Below are 19307 nucleotides of genomic sequence, written 5' to 3' on the forward strand. Positions count from 1 at the left end.
TATTTTCTATTCAAAGAAGTAATAAAAACAGGGAAAAACTTTGTGTTACTTACTTTTACGTGATCGAAGATTGTAGTAGAATGATCTTGCAGTACATTGGTGACGCTCACTACTTGTATCACAGGAGCTGCTAAGAGAAAAGACAAGAATGTTAATAATTCGCTCGTTCTCGTCCGTACTAGCTAGACAGCACATAGAAAATTATCATATTTTCCCTTTTATAGACAAAAGTATAGATACGGATTGACTTGATCAAACAAGTTACTAAATTAGAACTCGAGCTATTATTACTGTAAGGGATACGTAGCAAAGACGACAGTGGTTGAACTTACGATTGGTCTCAAGCGTTGGTGGTGGTGCAGAAGTGCTGGGTGCCGCAGGAAGCGGTGGCGATGGTGCCACATCGACAGCTTGTTTTCTGGTTTTTGGTGCTGCTATTAATGAGAAACTCAGTGATTATACTAAAGGGTGTACGCACAAAACGAGTCTTATGTTTGCACATAAGCAAAAAGGTTCTTAAAATAACAAACATCCAACACTAAACTACACCTAAAATTCGGCTGAGCCTGGATGTGCCTATTGTTTAGAAATTTTCAGCCTAAAATGTTCTTAAACGAGTTCTTGATTTTTACTACTCTAAATCAATAATATTATGCAAAATAAAGAGCACTTAAAATTGGTAAAATTTGGACAATATTTGACAGAAAATACATCCCTAAGTTCGGTTAAAACTGCTGGAGACAAGTTTATAGTGTCATTGCTTTCCAAACTGAGGCTGGGATCAGAGGAATGTAAAGAGATGGAAACACAGCTTTTCTGATTACTCAAAGTTCAACGATCACTTCTATTGAAAATTCTATTGTAAAAACGTTGATTAGGTCATTAAATGAAAGTCCAGAAAAGACGGATCGCCATACAAATTGGACGGTTTCTACATGATTTGACGATAAAAATGAAAATTACTTTTTCCTTTTTTGCCGATTACTATTTCAATTTTTAAGAATAAGGAGCAAAATTTTTACCAATGTATAGCAAAAGAAATTCTTAACGCAATGATATTAAATTGGTTCTTGTAAAACTGTCAGAAGTCGAGTAAAATCAAGATGAAGTTATAATTTTCTCGAGCTCTAGCTTTCCATATTATGGTGCGGTCAAGATGAAGTTATGTCAGTAAATCGCTAGGAAATTCTGCGTATAGGACAGGTGTACCCAAAATATAAGCCCTAAAAGTTTGCGCATAATCAGGCTTGAAACAAAAGAATTTTGTCACAACACGCTAATTATGCAGATTTTTTATAGCGACAACAAAAGAAACCTATTTACTCGACATAAACTCCCTTAAGGGCAAGAGACCTGGTATATGACGAGCCGTTTTTCCATTGTTTTCAAGAAGCTGATTTTCCATCTCTTTTCATTCCTCTGCTGGGATGTTCTTACGATGTTCTTAATTTTTCGACGAATTTCAGTCTCAAAACTGGGTTCTAATAAAACACGTGTACAAAACGTGTACTATCACAAAGCCCTAAGGGAGCGTCTCCAAATATTGTTTCATTTTTAAACGAAAATGAAACGAAAGCTTCGTTTATGTTTCGTTTAGCTTTCGTTTAGACTTCGTTTCGACTTCGTTTCGAATATATTCAGATAATGATGTCTGATTAACTTTAATTACTTAAGAAAAGAAGATAATTGAACTGAAAAAAGATAATATTTTGAAACGAATGGTGAAACGAAATAAATTTTTTCTCTGGATTTCATGTCATCCAAAACTTTTTAGAATTTTTAGCAACAGTCTCATTTTGTTACTACAGCAATAGATAGTTCTTACTTCCTCAAAATGCGTAATATTTTTTTCGATGTTTAAAGGGATTCAGTTTCTGAAGTTTCTTGCTTTCAAGCTTGGCAAGTTTTCTAATATTTTTTGCCCTCGATTTAAGAATTCTTTTAAACCTGGTTCTGATAAAAAATAAAAATTATGGTATAAGGCGGCGAAGGTACTTTCCGACATACTCCAGGGGAATAAGGCGGGTTCGTGGAGGTCAAAATTCTTGCAACATTACAAATCAATTTCAGAAGCTCGTTTTGGGCTCAAACGAAGCGTATAACTAATAAGAATAAGATTCAGTCTAGGCAGATGTTTTTTCATTTTGAAATTTTGCGCAACTCGCAAAAATCCTCAATTTTGCACTATTTTGATGACGTCATAAAAATTGAAATTCAAATAACTTTTGATAGAATCATCAAGATAATTTCAAACTTTCACCAAAGATGCATATTATTAATGTTTTATTAATTAATTAATTAATTAAAGTTATTTGAATTTCAATTTTTATGACGTCATCAAAATAGTGCAAAATTGAGGATTTTTGCGAGTTGCGCAAAATTTCAAAATGAAAAAACATCTGCCTAGACTGAATCTTATTCTAATTAGTTATACGCTTCGTTTGAGCCCAAAATGAGCTTCTGAAAATGATTAGTAACGTTGCAAGCATTTCGACCCCGCCTTATTCCCCTGGAGTAACAACCCGAAACACTATGCAAATTACTTCAATATAATTCATATGGGAATACCGTAATTAATTAATTACAAATTGAGTCGGTAACACCTTTAAGACCTGTTAAAATTGTTGCACTAATTATATCCCTGTTAGCTGATAGCCCCGAACAGTAAGAAAAACATATTTCTGAAAAAGTCTTCATCATAAAATACGAAAGCAGACTTCAATTTTGGATTGATCTTTTTTTTTTGGTTTGTTTTCTTTTTGATGATGGAGAATTAGAAACTAAACATCGCGCAACTTTACGGACAGAATTTTTTTGATTTGTTTCTCTTATCTCCCCAGTAGGCGGCTCACATAATGAAGATCGGAATTTGAGGAATCTCAAAATCAAAACAAACCAGGAGAGATTTGCAAAAAAGAAATTTCTCTCAGTTCTTACCGAAAGTGTTTATATATCAAACTTTCAAAATATTTATTTACCATAGGTTTTGAATAAGACTGAGGGAAACATCCCTTTCAATTTCTACAGATAATACCAAATTTGAATGAGTATTGATCGTGTTAGAAAATAAACAGTTTTTAAGAACGATAAAGAGAATACGATAGATTTGTATTTTGAGGATTAAATTCGATTCCTTTTGATTTTTTTGCTTCTTTTTGACTTGTTTAAATGTCTTAATAAACATACAAATAATAGAAGCTCTAAGTTTATTGTTACATGTTGTATACTTTCCAAAAAGAATTATGAGTACACGTTGTGATATAGGTAGCTTAAAATCAAAAGTTATACTCTGAATTCATACAAACAGGAGAGAACAAATGTTAAAAATATTAGTATCTCTAGTCATTTAGATCCCTTCGCAGCTTGTAGTAAATTTTTTAATCACAAAAAAAATTTCGAACAATTATTCAAAGATGTTCTGTGTTACTTTTAGTTCACTGATTCAAATTGTTTGAACAGTTTTCAGTCATTGAAACTATATTTTGACTAGAAAATCTCTGCATTGAACAGAATTAATTTAAAATGAAAACAATTATTTTACGTGGGTAATATAGCTAGGTCGAATGTCTTGGGTCAAATATGAATAACTACAATACTGTAGGTCGGTCTAATCTTGTTACCCCCCTGTATAGTTTTGTCATACCAAGATTTTAGATTAGTTTAAAATTCTTACTGTAAAAGTGTATAGATTCACGAAATTTTAAAGAAATTTATTTTTGATCATTTTGCAGACTCATTATTCTATAGTGACAAAATTAGACAGGGATTGACAAGATTAGGCCATAGATTCATGTAACTTAAGGGAAGAAATTTTTGCGGAGTATAATTTCGTGGTTTTTTGGTAAATCCGCAAAATTTAATTCCGCAAAACACAAATATTTTCAGGATTCAAAATAAATACCCTAAAATTTGTATTTTTAGGGCAAAATAGGCCATATTATGAACAAAAAATTTCCTCAACTGCAAAATTAAATTCCTGCGAAACTTCTGAACTTTGAGCTGTAATCTGCAAAATTAAATTTCGCATAATTTTCTTCCCTTAAGGTACCATTAATTTATATACCTTCCAGAGTTTGGACATGCTTTTTTAAGATCACTCCGTAATGATCCTTTACGATTGGATGCTTTTTCAATTTTATGTTTTTGCTGCTGTTGCTTTGCATAAGAAAAGGATCGTAAGCAAAAATAAAAGATAAACATTTCCTCCAGAAGATTCATACCAACTTCCCGCTTTATTTGAGGGTCGCAAGATTTAAAAATTGTTCCAAATTGTGATAAAACCATTGGGTCTTGTATCATCATTTCAGCCATTAGGTTGGCATCAATGTTAGTAACAAAATCTTTTGTAGCTGATACAAAATAAGTTTCACAAATTTTAAAGAGAGTACTGTAACTCCACCTTTACGAACTTTCTATAAACCACCTCTGTTTCTAACGTAAATAAATTTGTGCTCACAGGTATCAGGTATTCTTTGAACCGAAATGCATCCAATAAAATTAAGCAGTCCTTGTGGTAGTCACAAGGGTACATTTTGAATCTTACTCACCTGTAAAATGTTCCAACAACACAACCGCTCAAATAATTTATAATGTGAAGATCTTTGTCCGTAAAATTGGTCTCTGTAAGCTTGAACTCAATTGTATTTTTCACAAGTTTGGCTTTTGATAAGAAGGCAAAACATGATTTGTAAGTTCATATCTCAAAACATTGCTGCAAAAACCATAAGAATGATGGATAGAATTTTTTCAGCATCACCTTTCAATTTAAATGACACCACTAACGGTTTGATAACATCATAAAGAGTTTCACAATAAGGTGATACGTTGTGATGATTGAAACTTGATGTGATTTCAGTTGGATAACATTCATCTTTGGATAGGATAGCAAGACAGTTTCCAAGGATGGTTTTAAACTTATCCAACGGAAAGATTTCCTCTGCAGTGACTTTTTGCACTTTTTGTTTTTGTTTGGGTTTTTGCACACTTTTCTCTGGGTGTTTACAACTAACATGGCGTGTCATCCCACGTTTTGATAAACAAACTTTTGGACAATACATAGCTTTTCGAGTCTTTAATAGCTTATCATCAGGTTGAAAGATGTATCTACACATTAAAAAAGAATTTAATCTAGAATGAAAAAGCTAATTAAAAGTATCTATTAAAACAATTAAATAATTCTCAAAGATGGAAACAAATCGTAAAAAAATGGCTAAGGCTAAAACACATTGGGGAATTGATGACGTAAAAGACGCATTGAAGATTAATCTCTAGGTAATACCATTTCTAAACAATTGATAATTAATTGATGGCTTTATTATTATGTTATATGATAACATTGGTGGAGACAAAAGGAACAATAACAGGTTTTTCACTTTTGTAAAGTCAAAACGGACTGATATCTGTGGTGTATCACCGTTAGTTGATAATAAAAATGTCGTACACACAGAAGAGAAAGAACTTGCTGAACTCCTTAATGACCAATTCACTAGTGTATTCTCTAAAGACGATGGTACCACCCCAACCCCTAATGGACCACCTAGTGGGGTCAAAATTGATGAACTTGTCATAACCAAAAATGGAATCATCAAACCTCTAAAAGATTTGAACCCTCACAAAGCCAGTGGACCAGATGGGATAGGTGCAAGAGTCCTGAAAGAATGTGCAGACCAGTTGGCGGACAGCCTTGTGCTAATATTCAATGCATCTCTGAAACAAGGCAGAATACCTATAGATTGGAAACATGCAACTATCAGACATCGACCTTAAAACATGGCTCCTTTGGAAAAGGAACTTAACATGGCTTTTTGAGAAAAAGACCTTTTGCCATGTTTTGAGTTCCTTTTTAAAAAGAGCCATGTTTTGAGGTCCGTCTCAAAAAGCCATATTTTAAGTTTCTTTTCCATAGGAGCCATGATTGAAGGTATTTTTCTCAAAGCGCACTGTTTTAAGTTTCCGAAAAAGCCATGTTTTGAGTTCCTGTTCCAAAGGAGCCATGTTTTCAGTTCCTTTTTAAAAAGAGCCATGTTTTGAGGTCCGTCTCAAAAAGCGTCATGTTTTAAATCCTTAAAACATGGCGTTCTTAAAAACATGGCAGGGAAGGTCTTTTTCTCAAAGCGCCATGTTTTAAGTTTCCGAAAAAGCCATGTTTTGAGTTCCTTTTCCAAAGGAGCCATGTTTTCAGTTCCTTTTTAAAAAGAGCCATGTTTTGAGGTCCGTCTCAAAAAGCGTCATGTTTTAAATCCTTAAAACATGGCGTTCTTAAAAACATGGTAAGGAACAAAGGAACGAACGCATCTTTGTGCAAAAAATTAGAAACAAGCACAATGCATAATGGACCTACCTAATGATAAATATAGAATGGAAATAGAAAAGGAAATAAAATAAAACTTATAGGGACTGAAAAAAATAAACAAATGGTCTTCAAAACATGAAAAAGATCAAAAAAGTCCGAAAAAACCCTATTTTTAGGCAGTTTAGGAATTTCCCCAAAAAACGAAAATCCGTAATTCACGACGAACAAGAAAAATCGGGCTCCGTCACATTTTGGGCATTGCCATTTTGCATCTTTGTGCCAAAAATCAGAAAAAAACTAATGAGCAAATTCCGAGAAAAGCAGGAGATAGGGAGATGGTTAAAGGGAATTTCCCCAAATAACGAAAAAAAAACCTATTTTTAGACATATCACTTTTCTTCGTCGAGCGTCGTCAGTAATAGTATAAATATAATTAGTGGAGTCAGTTAGGATAACAATTGTGCAAATCGTGACATAATCGTGAAATTTTGCACAGTGGTCAAGAATGATGAACATTTTAAGGGGAGACAAATGTCACCTGTCACTCCCTGTCAGCATTTGTTGACAAACAAATATGTCACTCCAAAACATGTCATATTATTTACCATTGGAAAGATAATTGAAAACTGAACAACTTTTTTGCTTACACAAATTTCTGAAAATGTACTCAATAAGAGTAAAAAGCCAAACAAGTTCGAAAAATGACGTCATCATTTTTGGTAAAATTTTGTCAAAATCGAAAGTCTTTCAAACCCTGACATATTATATACCGTTGGAAAGATAATTTCAAAATGAACAACTTTTTTGTCTACAAAATATCTAAAAATATGCTCAATAAGAGTAAATAACAAAAGAATTCCCCCTACTGAAATCATACTATTTACATTAAAGTGAAGAAAATAAAAGTTATGCTAGTAACCAATCAATGTAGGGCTTAAACCTATAGATGTAGTCAAACATGGTTAATTGTTTATTAGAGCTATTTTATTTAATCTTAGTTCTTTGAAAATCAAGTCAGGCATCGACATTGCGTTCGGTTCTCCATAGCATGGGGTTACCTAACGACCAAAAAACTAGAACATCGAAAAGCAGAAAAGCTCTTAGAAATGAAAAGATGAAACTAATAGACTGAGACTAATGTAAATACAATGATGATGAATAAGTGTCATTTTAAACCTTTTGCCACTGTTTCCTGATGGTAGACGGAAGAGATTTTGTCGCCAGAAGTCGATCTTTTCGTAAACGGTATCCAGAGTCTGCGTGTATTCTGATCCTTTGTAGTTTCCCCGACAAAAGGTGTCATGTGGTTTGGCTGCATTGACTACTGGAATGTCGATTCCACATTCTCTGTTGGGTACATCTTCATTGAGGCAATTGAGATTGATGTTTTCTGGGGGGTGTTTGTATAATCCATCCGGTGGGTCTGGGTCTGGTGGGCTCCGTTCAGTAATAGGAGGTGCTTGTTAAACCATCACTTTGCACGCCCTTTGGTGGTTCTTCAACCCAGCGATACTCTTGTTTTTTTTGTAGCAGCGGCTGCATGTGGCTTTAGGTTCGCTGTCTCCTCCAAGCATTAGAGAAGACTGTGATGCTTGCAACATGTTGAAAATCAGGATCACTTCAGATAATGGGGCAGTCCCAAGAGGATTAAATACCTGAAGCTCCTGTTGTTTCCCCAAAATCCACAGCAAGCGAGCAATGAAAAGTTTACAGCAAAGTAGTTCTTTTTGTCTGTACTAAATTTACATTTAACGCTGACAGCCAACGAGAACCAGTTTCACTTTCATTTTCGTTTGTTTTCATTTTGCATCCGCCATCTTTTTTTTCAACCGCTTTCTTTCAGCGATGAAACGTTTTCAACGACGGTTAGTTCTTGGCTTGCTGCACTTATCAAGAAAATTTTTTTCATTAAATAGACAAATGGAAATTATTTTTTGTGGTTCATTTAGCGTATCTCCTACCATTTACTTGCACAGCATTTTCAACAGTGTACTTTTTGCTATAAATTAATCCTTATGCAAATTTGATTGGTCCTTTATTTTTAATTATGTCAAAATGTCGCCAAAATTAACTTTTGTTAATATTATCTCAGTGAAAAACTCTTATTCAACATTTGACACTCTAAAATATTTCGTTTTCGGACAAAAGTGACGTCGGAAAAAAGGACTTCTAAATTGTAAATTTATTTTATAGATTCGGACTATTTTACTGTCGGACTAGAAAGTGTCGGACTAGTGACATGCACCCCTATCAATCAACCCCAAATCTAAATGTGTTCTACAGGATGGATACCCGGTTCAAAATTCAGGACGTGCCAAACGTGCTTTGGAAAAACTTGGTGCTCACTTGTTTTGTATACCTGCCTACTCTCCAGATCTCAACCCGATCAGAGAGATTCGCAAAGAAGCTATTGACAAACAAGTAACTCACGAAACAAAAGAGGAGTTTGCAATGCAGGTTAAAAATATCCTATTGAATTACCCGAAATATAGAATAGACAAAATTATTTTGTCGATGGAGAAACGCATTGAGGCAGTAATTGCCAATCATGGCCAGGGTACAAAGTATTGATTTTGAAAAGTTGACATGGTTACTGGTGAAATGGTTGTGTGTATATTCACATTTTTATGAATATTGCTTGATTGATCTATTTTTAACAATTTTTTAAGTGAAATTCTTTAGGAGGGAATTCTAAAAGCAACAGTAAACGCCCTGTGCACCGTTAAAATAAGAAGATTGTGATTATTACCATAAAGGTCTTTTTACACGCCAGAAATCGAATTAGAGAGCGGAAAACCTTCAAGGGACTTCAAATTTTCATCGAAAACGGGAGCTTATCGAAATATAGAATGTCGAATAGTAGAGCGTCGTTTATGAGAGTTTCTTAAGGAAATTTGACGGTGACTTTCAATTTCATTGAAAACGGGAGGTTATCGAATTATAGAACGTCGAATTAGAGAGCGTCAACTGTAATAATAAAAAAAAAGACGAAAGTCAATTTTTATGCAATTTTTTAGTTGAAAGTTTTGGAATACTGGATTTTCAAGAGACGGGAAAGTCGACTCTTGACTCTTAACTCTCCACCCGCTAACCAACCTGATCTATTTTGAAATACTGTACTTGAGTGAAACTGCACTGAGGTGACACCACTTAGAAAATTTTTGTTTCTTAAAAATATAACGGGAATTTTCAAAAATATCAATAAGAGCTCATAGAACCAGAAAAAGGTTTGGTCAATGCTGAAAAAAAAAGACAAACTCTAACGCACCGTATAGGATTCGAACTCTCGAAAATGACTCTCGCTAACTAACACAGTAGTTCCCCGCCTTATCCACTCGGTCACTCAGCATGTAAGTAAAGGGAACAATAATAAAACATACCATATCTTTATTTGCCATGACCTGTATAACTTTATTCACCCTGTCAAGGTATTAACTTCTTAAAAAAATGATTTAGATCATTTCCAACATGCCGGGGCCGATCGCCAATTCTCAGAGGATTTAGACTCTTTAGTGGGACTGCTGCAAACGGGCTGTAAACCCTGATGCTAGTGCCTGTAAAATTAGAATTTCAATCTGGGGGTTAGAACACTCTCCAATCTCCTTAAAGTCTCAAAATACTGAGAAGAGGAGCTTTTTCTTGCATACAGTACCCATATACAGCAGACAGAATTCACAGAGCGTACACACAAGACTGCTCACAATTTATTACATTCACAAATCACGACACAAATACGACGTATCTCACAAGGGACAGAACATTTACAATCGTACAAAACACGCAATACACATGAGACCCTAAACAAACAACAATTAAAATATCCTAATGACATAAACTAGCAATAAAATACAAGCAAGAAACAAAAAATATCTAATTACAAACTATTTACAAAAACAAAGAAAAATACTGCCCCTACGGCAGTAACAAGAATTGTTTAACAATCATACAGTTAAAAATTCCATACAGTTTTAAGAAAAAGGATCTTTAAATGATTTATCAATCGTAAAAGGGGTTACACACGAAGAACGAGTCTCGTGTTCGCAAAGCGAAAGGATTAGGATTCTATAGACGCCTCAAGCCCCCACTAGTTATGTAAATAGAAATGAAGGCTATCAAACCGCTGCTCAAAATAATATCGTAGAAATTCCTAAAATCCAAAATTCCATAAATCTCAAAATTACAACTTAAAACGGATCAAAACTCAAAATACTTTGAATCTTGTGATAAGGACGTCATTTTGGCCGAAAGCAGAATTTATTTGCTTTGGGTCGTGTCACGTGTGTGTCGAGTAGTTTTGTAATAATTTCGGAACTAAGTAAAAGTGCTTTAAAAGCCCTTCTCCTTGAGACATTGGATAATGATGAGCTTTGTGTTGGCTACATGGAGTACCTCCACACAAAAGATGCTGAACTTATCATCAAATTCAAAAAAGGCTACACGAAAGAAACGCAACCCATCTCTGACATCCTTAGTGAGGCTTCCCTCACAGTAATACCAACTATTTCAACCATTGACCAGCTTTTACCCCCATCGTCCTCAACTTGTTATTGGACCTACCTGGAGGTCCTATAAATTAACCTTTGTCCGTCCGTCTGTCCGTTCGTCAGTCTGTTACTAGCTTTTCTTGAGATTAATTAGCTCATAAGTTTTTTTCTGATTTTTGGCACAAAGATGCAAAATGGTAATGCCCAAAATGTAACGGAGCCCGATTTCCGGAAAAAAAATTTTTCCGCCCGAAAATGCCGTAAATATGGTGGAAAAACTGTTTTTTTTGGTATTTTCTCGAAATTTTATCATTAGTTTTTTCTGATTTTTTGCCCAAAGATGCGTATTAACAATGGCCAAAACATGGCCGAGTCCGATTTTTCAGAAAATTTTTTTCCGGCCGAAATTGTCGGGAATCACCGTTTTTCTGGATTTTCATTGGACCTTTTTCTTAAAATTGTTTTTTTTTCCATTCAAAAACATTATTAATAGCAATGCCCACCATCAAGCATGTTTCAATTTTCAATAAAATTGATTTTTGAAGCCGAAACTATTTAAAAATCGCTGGAACAACCTATTTTATTTCTGAAATGTGTATTAAAGGCTTTATAGAATTGAAAACTTTCAAGTGGATCAAGTCTTACAAATAAAACTTAATTAAAAAAAGGGTTATAGACAAGGCCCGGGGGGGTATGTGCGGACGGGACCTCCGAAAACCGACCCTTGGAGAGACCAAATTTTAGTGAAAAAGTGACCCTTAGAGAGACTTTTTCTAAAAATTTTCTCTGATTTTCAAAAATTTCCTACTCTTAGGGAGACTTTTATGTAATTTTTTCTCTCAAAATCAAATTTTTTTTCTAAATTTCCTGATTTTTGTAACCCTTAGAGAAACTTTGAAAGGTGAAAAGCCGACGCTTACCGTCTGCACATACTCAGCACCTATTTTTGCTTAAGTGCCCCCTCCTCCCCCCCCCCCCGGGAGACAAGGTATAAGAGATCAAATTTTCGTAGATAAGGCTTTCTAGACCTGAAGAATGACCCCTTAAATGTGAATCTAACAGTAGTTCATTTTTCAAAAAAATGTGACTTAAGTCTTTTTTTTAGCTTTGATGCGACGAAAGGTGCTTGGGGCCTTTGCTAAAACAATTTCAGATTCATCTCTTACAATCATATCATTGCTGTTGATATCTGAGCCCATCTTGGTAATCTTAACTGGCGATCTGGATTCTGAAACATCATGTAGTAGTTTGTGCTTTTTCGGTGAGTAGCAAACAGCTTTCCTGGCAGCGATGGGAGATTGCAAAGCACAGTGAAAGTATTCGTTGTTGTTATTGCCATAAGTCTTGATCCCACTGACGTTGTGTACGAAATACAAATCTGATAACAAAAAACATTGAAGACTAGTTCATTATTTTTTGCTAAACATAGGAGAAACTTTTTTAACATTAATGAGATCTAGAAACTTATGATTTGTTAAATGTTTACACTGTTTTACTAAAAATATTTTTGATATGCAATGATGCTAAAAATACAAAAAATGGCGAGAACCAGGAATAGGTACAAAGCCTGTAGCCTATACTGTATTTCATATAAATTCCCTTTTTTGTTGTCTACAAACTTCTCATAACTAAATTTTTTTTATTTTTTTTTAATCATAAAATCGGCTTCCATAAAATAAATAAATGGTTCTTCTGCCTATAACTTAAAGTTTAAAAAACTGTTTATAAAATAAAGAGTGAAATTATTTTACATTTATAAAGCTCTTTTCCATAACACAAACTAGACAGTGGAGTGTTTTGGAAATGAACTTTATAGATTTATAAGGTTTTTAAAATATTTTACGTTCAAAAAGTTTTGTACAAAATAATAAAATTGGAATGAATTATTAAGGAAAAATTGTAATGCATTGGAGACGAGGCTTGAATGAGAAAAACATTGAAATAACCAAAGCTAAAGGTGTAATTGAAACGAGACTAGAAAATAGTGTTGGAAAGTATAATCAAGACTAGGGCAAGAGAAAGTTGATCAAACAAAGACCTAGAATAGCTGCATGATGAAAAGTATATTTAGAAAAATATGAACAGTGTCTCAGAATAGATTCCTCAGAACAACAGATTTGACTCTATTGTTGGGGGGGGGGAATCTATCATGGGACACTCTGTAGTGGTTACTAAAATATTTACGAGCTTAAAGACTCTGCTAGAGCTTTATCTAAATAAAATTTCTTTGTTTCTTCCGAGAATTTTTCATAATATTTTATAGTTTTAAAATTTGTTGGAAGTTTATCGAAAACCTGGGCTTGCGCCTGGAAAGTTTTCGTTTCACCAGGAGTAACCAGAGGTTCTTGGTCTTCGGATCGTACATTTCTTCTTGGAATATGAAAGTCAATTTTAAGGTATTCAGGGTGATTTGGGTCAAATTTAGATCTATGTCCTAATTTGACAGTGTTCCATTCAAATAGTTCTTTTATTGGGAGCCATTTGAGATCAACACATTATCCTGGTTGAAGTCATTTTGATTGAAGTTTTTCTCATCGCGGATAAATTTATAACGAGGTTCGAATTTTTCTTTCTTGATATTCATTATAACATAGGGCGTACTGTGATCACTGATTTCGTCTGTTTTGAGTACATTGGTCAAGACAAGTTTATTTGGAATATTTGTTACAATGTCGTCGATGAGTGTTTTTGACTTTCTAGTTGGTTTGTTAACGAGCTGAGTAAGGTTGTAGCAAGATAAAATTTCTTTATACCTCTTTTGCGATTCTTTTTCATTGCAGAGGAGGTCGATGTTTGTATCTCTGGCGATGAAGATAATTCCTGTCCATTTTGTCATAAGATCAGCAATCATTCCTTCAAACTCTAGAAGCCAAGTTAGCTTTTGAGCTTCTTTTGAGCTTAGTTGATAAACAGTTAATATGAGATACGGTGTATTTTTGTTGCGTCCTTGAAACTCAAGACAAAGTGCTTCGAGGTTGTAATTTTTCGTTAGGTCGAGTCGTTCTCTGGAGATGATATTTTCACGGACGTAGAAACCAACACCCCCTCCTCTTTTTCCTTGACGGTTACGAAATTTAGGTAAATAGCCGGGTAAGTCACTAACGTAATCGAGCTGTTCTTTGTTGTCCTGAAGCCATGTCTCACTTAGTGTAATTATATCGAATTTGTAGATGAGCAGCATAATACGAAATTCATCAAACGAAGACAATAGGGATTGAGTGTTGATGTGAGCGATCGAGGTCATCGCGCAATGGTTTTGTAATGCCTGAAGATGGTGATTTCGTTCGTGGTCGTTGGTGTTATTAGGTATACTTTCATTGACATCCTCACAAATAAACGTACTAGAATGGTAAAATGGTAAGATAGTCAAGGTGCAATGTTGGCAAGACCATGAGTACGCAGCTCTCGAATTGTAAATGTTGTGTTGGATTACCGGTATAGATGAACACGAAAGATGGGTGATTCTCATACATACTTTGCATTCGAGACGTTTTCTGTTTGTACCAACGCCTTTGTTGCATTCGGGACACTTCGGTGCAGGGCCAGTGTTGCGTTCGATATCACCTGATAGAATTATGTTAAACGTTGCATCTGAGTTTGAATAGTAGTTAACACGGGATTTTGTTCTCTTGATACGAAAAGAATTGTAAAACGTTTTTTTGTTCGATGAAACAATAACCGACGTTGTGTTAATGGATGTGTCAAAAGCAATTAAAGTCATTAATATCAAAATGATGATGCGATTCATTTCGAAAAAAAAAAGTTACAAATTTTTTCAATTTTCTGCTATGAGAAAAAAAGTACTTCTTGTGTGAGAAAAAGTTCCCAGCTTCAAATGTAAACAAAAAAACTTGGATTCGAGTTTCGACAGAAATTCAAGGAGAACCCTCCAAGTTAATGAGTAAATTATAGATCTGATAATAGATAAGTTAATCTCTTTAAGCTGTACAGTTCCTCAGCATTTAAATCCACAATTTATCTATTGATCTCGGTAACGTAAATTGAAATCTCTCTAGGATGTAAAATAATCCCAGCGAAAGCAACCAAAACAACTCAAATCAACTTTCCAATAAATTCTCCAGTGTAAAAGTAACAGTTAGTCACCAATAAACATAAAATATGTCACTTTAAATTATGTCACAAAATCTTTCTCAGCTCAGAGCATGACCTTACGGCTCATAAGTTGTTAGCATTTTCAAATTTTAAGCACACAGTGGCATTTAGCAATAGCTAGATTCATGTTTAAAGCCAGTCAATTATACCAGACCCACTTATCCAAATTCAAACCTAATGAACAATTCTTTTATTTGTTTTATTTTAGTATTTTTGGGTTATTTCCTAAAAATTATGTTATGGAGCTCAGAAAACCTAAGAATGTTCTTATATCATTTGTAGGGTACAAATTTAGATCTCTGATCTTCGCCGATATGTGGATCAATTGTATCAATTGTTACGCAATTATACCAGACCCACTTATCCAAATTCAAACCTAATGAACAATTCTTTTATTTGTTTTATTTTAGTATTTTTGGGTTATTTCCTAAAAATTATGTTATGGAGCTCAGAAAACCTAAGAATGGTCTTATATCATTTGTAGGGTACAAATGTAGATCTCTGATCTTCGCCGATATGTGGATCAATTGTATCAATTGTTACGCACGATACGAAAGTCTCGTGTTCGCAAGCGAAAGGTTTTTTAAACGCCCTAAAATTTTTGCGGAGATTTAAATATATTTGGTAGGAGGCAAAAACCGAAAAATTCGGTAGTACCAATTATAGCTATAGGGGGTTTGTACATTTACGAAGTGACGGGATGAACTCTTTTTAATATACGGGATTTGACGAAAAAGTGACGGGAAAACGGTTTTCAAAATTAAACGGTGACGATGATTAACCTTATTTTTTTTATGTATTCCGGTATTTGAACATCTAAAAACCTGTGTGACCATGATATAATTTTTTTTAATTTCCAGGATTAGAGGATTCAGCAAATATCATGACGGGAAACGGTATTTCAAAAGTTACAATCCCCATCACGATATCAATTTAGTAGTCGAAATAAAAAGGTTACCATTTAGATGTTGGGTGGTGAAAATAAAAGTCAATATGATAACTTTAATGTTAGACGTCATATCTGAAAGATTTGTCCATAATAAATAATTTGGAAATTTTATCTATATACAAAAAATGTACATATTACTATAATTACTATTTTGAAGTTTCATACGGTAGAGTACATGGTAAAAATTTTCAATAACATTATTTTGACAAGTTGGCTTTATAAAAATTAATAATGTTAATGTAAAATTGGCATTCTATTGAAAGAGTACTATGAGGTACAGGAGGTAGCACGGGTGATAGACTCAATACAAATACGTAGCAAATACGTCTGCTTATTTCGAACATAATGTATATATAATGTTATATATAGATCAGTAGGCTAACGAAAGATAGTATTGTAAAGTAAATTTGAAAGATCAATAGTGCAATATTCATAATTTGTAAAACTGTAAAATGATCATGACTACATATATCTATCGTAAATCGGATGAAGGGTCGAGACAAAAATACCATTAGATACTAGAAATTTCCCTAGCTATACTTAATCAGTGTAATTTTCAATTTAGGAGTAACTTTTAACCAACAACAACAACAACAACAACAACAACAAAGAAAGAGTTTTTGGTTTACATCAAAGGAGGGAAACACTCATGTCATCATCTGCTTCAAAGGAATGAAGAGAGGTAGATGATTAAGTTGGAAAAAGGGGTCCACAGAGGTGGGCAAAAAATAGGGTGGCAGATGACTAATATGTAAATTCGAAGGCATAGAAGAAGGCAAATCATCATCACCCAACATCAATGCTAAAGTTTGGGAATTGATGTGCTAGTGGTATGCTATCTTATGATGCACCAAAGAAAAGAAGAGGACGCAAGAAAATAAAAAAATATTATGATATAAATAATAGGTAAATTGACATGGACAAAAGGTAATTTACCTCTACACTATGGTTAAATTGTTTGATAAGATATGTTTGAATGAACTTTTCATCTTCCTAATACAACATTTATATAATATATATAGTGTAGGTAGTAAGATACGTTTTGTTTATGTCTATTTACCTGGAACTTTTTTTTTTGCGGTCTCTTCTGCTGCTGCTCCTTGGCACATCAAAAAACAAGCCACCACAGGCACACCAATTGCCAAACTCTAGCATTGTTGTTGGATGGCGATGATTTGCCCTCTTCTTTGCCTTGGCATAGCGCTGAAATGCACGTGCTATTGAGACAAAAATTATATATTGTAATTGTGATTGTTTACTCAATGTAGCCCTATATGTATTAGCATTTTTGGTTTCAAAGTCAAAAACAGGGAAGGAGCATGTCAAAAATCACTTTAAGATAATCAATTTAGATTCATTAAAAACAAGCTTTTTCATCAGTCATTTGAAAATTACGAAATAATAACATACTTTTTGCATCATTTGCCACCCTATTCTCTGCGTGTATGTGATAACCCCCTCTGTGGACCCACATACCAAAATGCATCATCCCCCTCTCTTCATCCCTTTGGAGCTGGTGATGACTACTCCTGTTTGAGTGGTTATTGTTGTTGTTGTTGTTGTTGTTGTTGGGTTTCGTGGTCTGGTATTCATTGAACCACAATGCTGTAAATTTAAACAAATACTTTTTCATACAGAAAAAATGTTATATTGAACAAAAACTTTAGCAACGAAATGTAACATAAGATCTACTATCACAATATTATAATTAAATGCTTCATAATTGACATGACAGAAATAAAGCTGATGATTTTCCTTTTTAGCTAACAGAAACCTGGAAATGAGATCATACCAAATCCTTCTCTGTCATAGGCAGCAAGACTTAGTAAAACGAGTTAAATACTTTCCCTATTTGTTAACCAAAATTATTTATGTGGCAATAGGCAAATTAATACTTACGCATTTGCTCGTTTGCCGCCTCTTCAAGGAGCTGCTCCCTTCTTTTGGCGGCACGATCTCGTTCTCCTTGAAAAAAAAATTAATATATAAGTTATAATTAATCAAATCGGGGAAAACCTGTTTTCTACCCAACACACACAACAGCTTTAAAAGTTCAAAGGAATGGTAAAAACATAAGGTCTTACAAAAATGGAATCTTGAATTTTTTTCAAATAATTCCCCAACTGTCTTTGTCTTTTAGGCAAAGAAATAATCAATGTTTCCAACCTCCACATATATGGAATGAAGAAAAAAATTTTTCAAAACTCAAGGCCTTGTGACACTGGAGTTACAAGGTGTCAAGGGGAGAACTTACTTTGCATTTGCTGCTGGATGGCTGCTTCAGCAGCTTGCCTTTCTAATTCTTCAGCCATGGTTTACCTCACCTCTCTAACTGATAATAATTGAGTTTGATGTGTAGAAGAACTTTCATTCTTTATATCAAGAACATTCTTAATTATCATATTCGAATATTCGAATTTCCATATAAGGTTAAAGAACTTACTAAAAATTGAATCTACTTTTCGAACGTAACGTATGACGTACATTTGACATCAGATTTTACGCTGATAAGAGTTTCAAGAGTAACCTGATAACAGATTGCCTGTTTTCTGGCACAGTACGCTGAGCTTTATCTGTTATAGCGGCCGCCCACGCTAAAAAAGTGGTCCAAGCCCTGATTAAGACGAACCGTTATATTCCCATGGAAAAGTACCTCAATTTGATGATCTTCTGATGAATGTGTTCTACTAGTTTTTTAGAACCATTTAAGCCGAAAATTCAGGTCCGGCACCACTATAAATTCTAAAATCATGGCAAAAAGCAAGTGTCAAAAGTGGCAAGTTTCCCAGGTCTTGGGCCGCTAAATCAGGGCTTGGACCGCTTACGGAAAAACAATTTTGCCGGCCGGGACCTCCGAAAACAGATCCTTCGAGTAATCAATTTCCTAATGTTGAGTGATTTTTTGGCTCCTAATGTTTTTTTGTGTCCTAGGAGACCGAGAAAAGAGGATAACCTCGAACAAATTAACAAGCTAAAAAACCTAAATTGCTTGGGTATGTTATTTTTCGATTGTTTGTGCGACTGGCGAAACTTTTTGTGTGGATTTTATTTCGTGAATCGTTATTTTCCCGATAAGTACTTTAGGCGTAAAAACTTTCGCGAGGTTGAAAAATCGCAAACTTCACAACTTTTACATTCGCGTATTTCTCAGGAAAAAATATTTATCGCGAACATAAACTTTCGTGAATCGTTGGATAAAAATTAGCAATTTTGAACGAAGATTAGGTAGAAAGTAACGAATATTCCCTGAATCCGACAAAACAATTCTTTAACCTTTAAAATAGAGTAAAAGTTTTATATTTATTACGATTTCGAAGTTTCCAAGATTTTCAATTGTTCTAGGAATTTTTCGCAAATTACCCTGTTAAGAATTTTCACAGTTTCAAAGTTTGTACGCCTAAAGTATTGCTCTAGTGGGGGATTGATAAAAGTGATATTACTTATGCGAATAATCTTTAAGGGTAAAGAA

At 34.2% G+C, this 19307-nt stretch overlaps 2 protein-coding genes across 3 annotated transcripts in view; one reads left to right on the forward strand and one right to left on the reverse strand.

Annotated features, from left to right (window-relative positions):
* LOC136810947 (zinc metalloproteinase-disintegrin-like EoMP06) overlaps nucleotides 1–19307 on the reverse strand; it is a 179583-nt gene that overhangs the window by 121613 nt on the left and 38663 nt on the right. The window lies entirely within an intron of this gene.
* LOC136811036 (uncharacterized) lies at nucleotides 5320–5766 on the forward strand. Its single transcript, XM_067067639.1, has one exon. The coding sequence runs from the start codon at nucleotides 5320–5322 to the stop codon at nucleotides 5764–5766; it is 447 nt and encodes a 148-aa protein (XP_066923740.1).

The sequence above is a fragment of the Clytia hemisphaerica genome, unplaced genomic scaffold (assembly GCF_902728285.1).
Source record: "Clytia hemisphaerica strain Z4C2 unplaced genomic scaffold, Clytia hemisphaerica genome assembly, whole genome shotgun sequence".
Classification (NCBI taxonomy): Eukaryota; Metazoa; Cnidaria; class Hydrozoa; order Leptothecata; family Clytiidae; genus Clytia; species Clytia hemisphaerica.

Excerpts from the sequence above, each read along its gene's own strand:
- LOC136811036 (XM_067067639.1), top strand. The coding sequence starts at position 5,320 with ATGTTATATGATAACATTGGTGGAGACAAAAGGAACAATAACAGGTTT.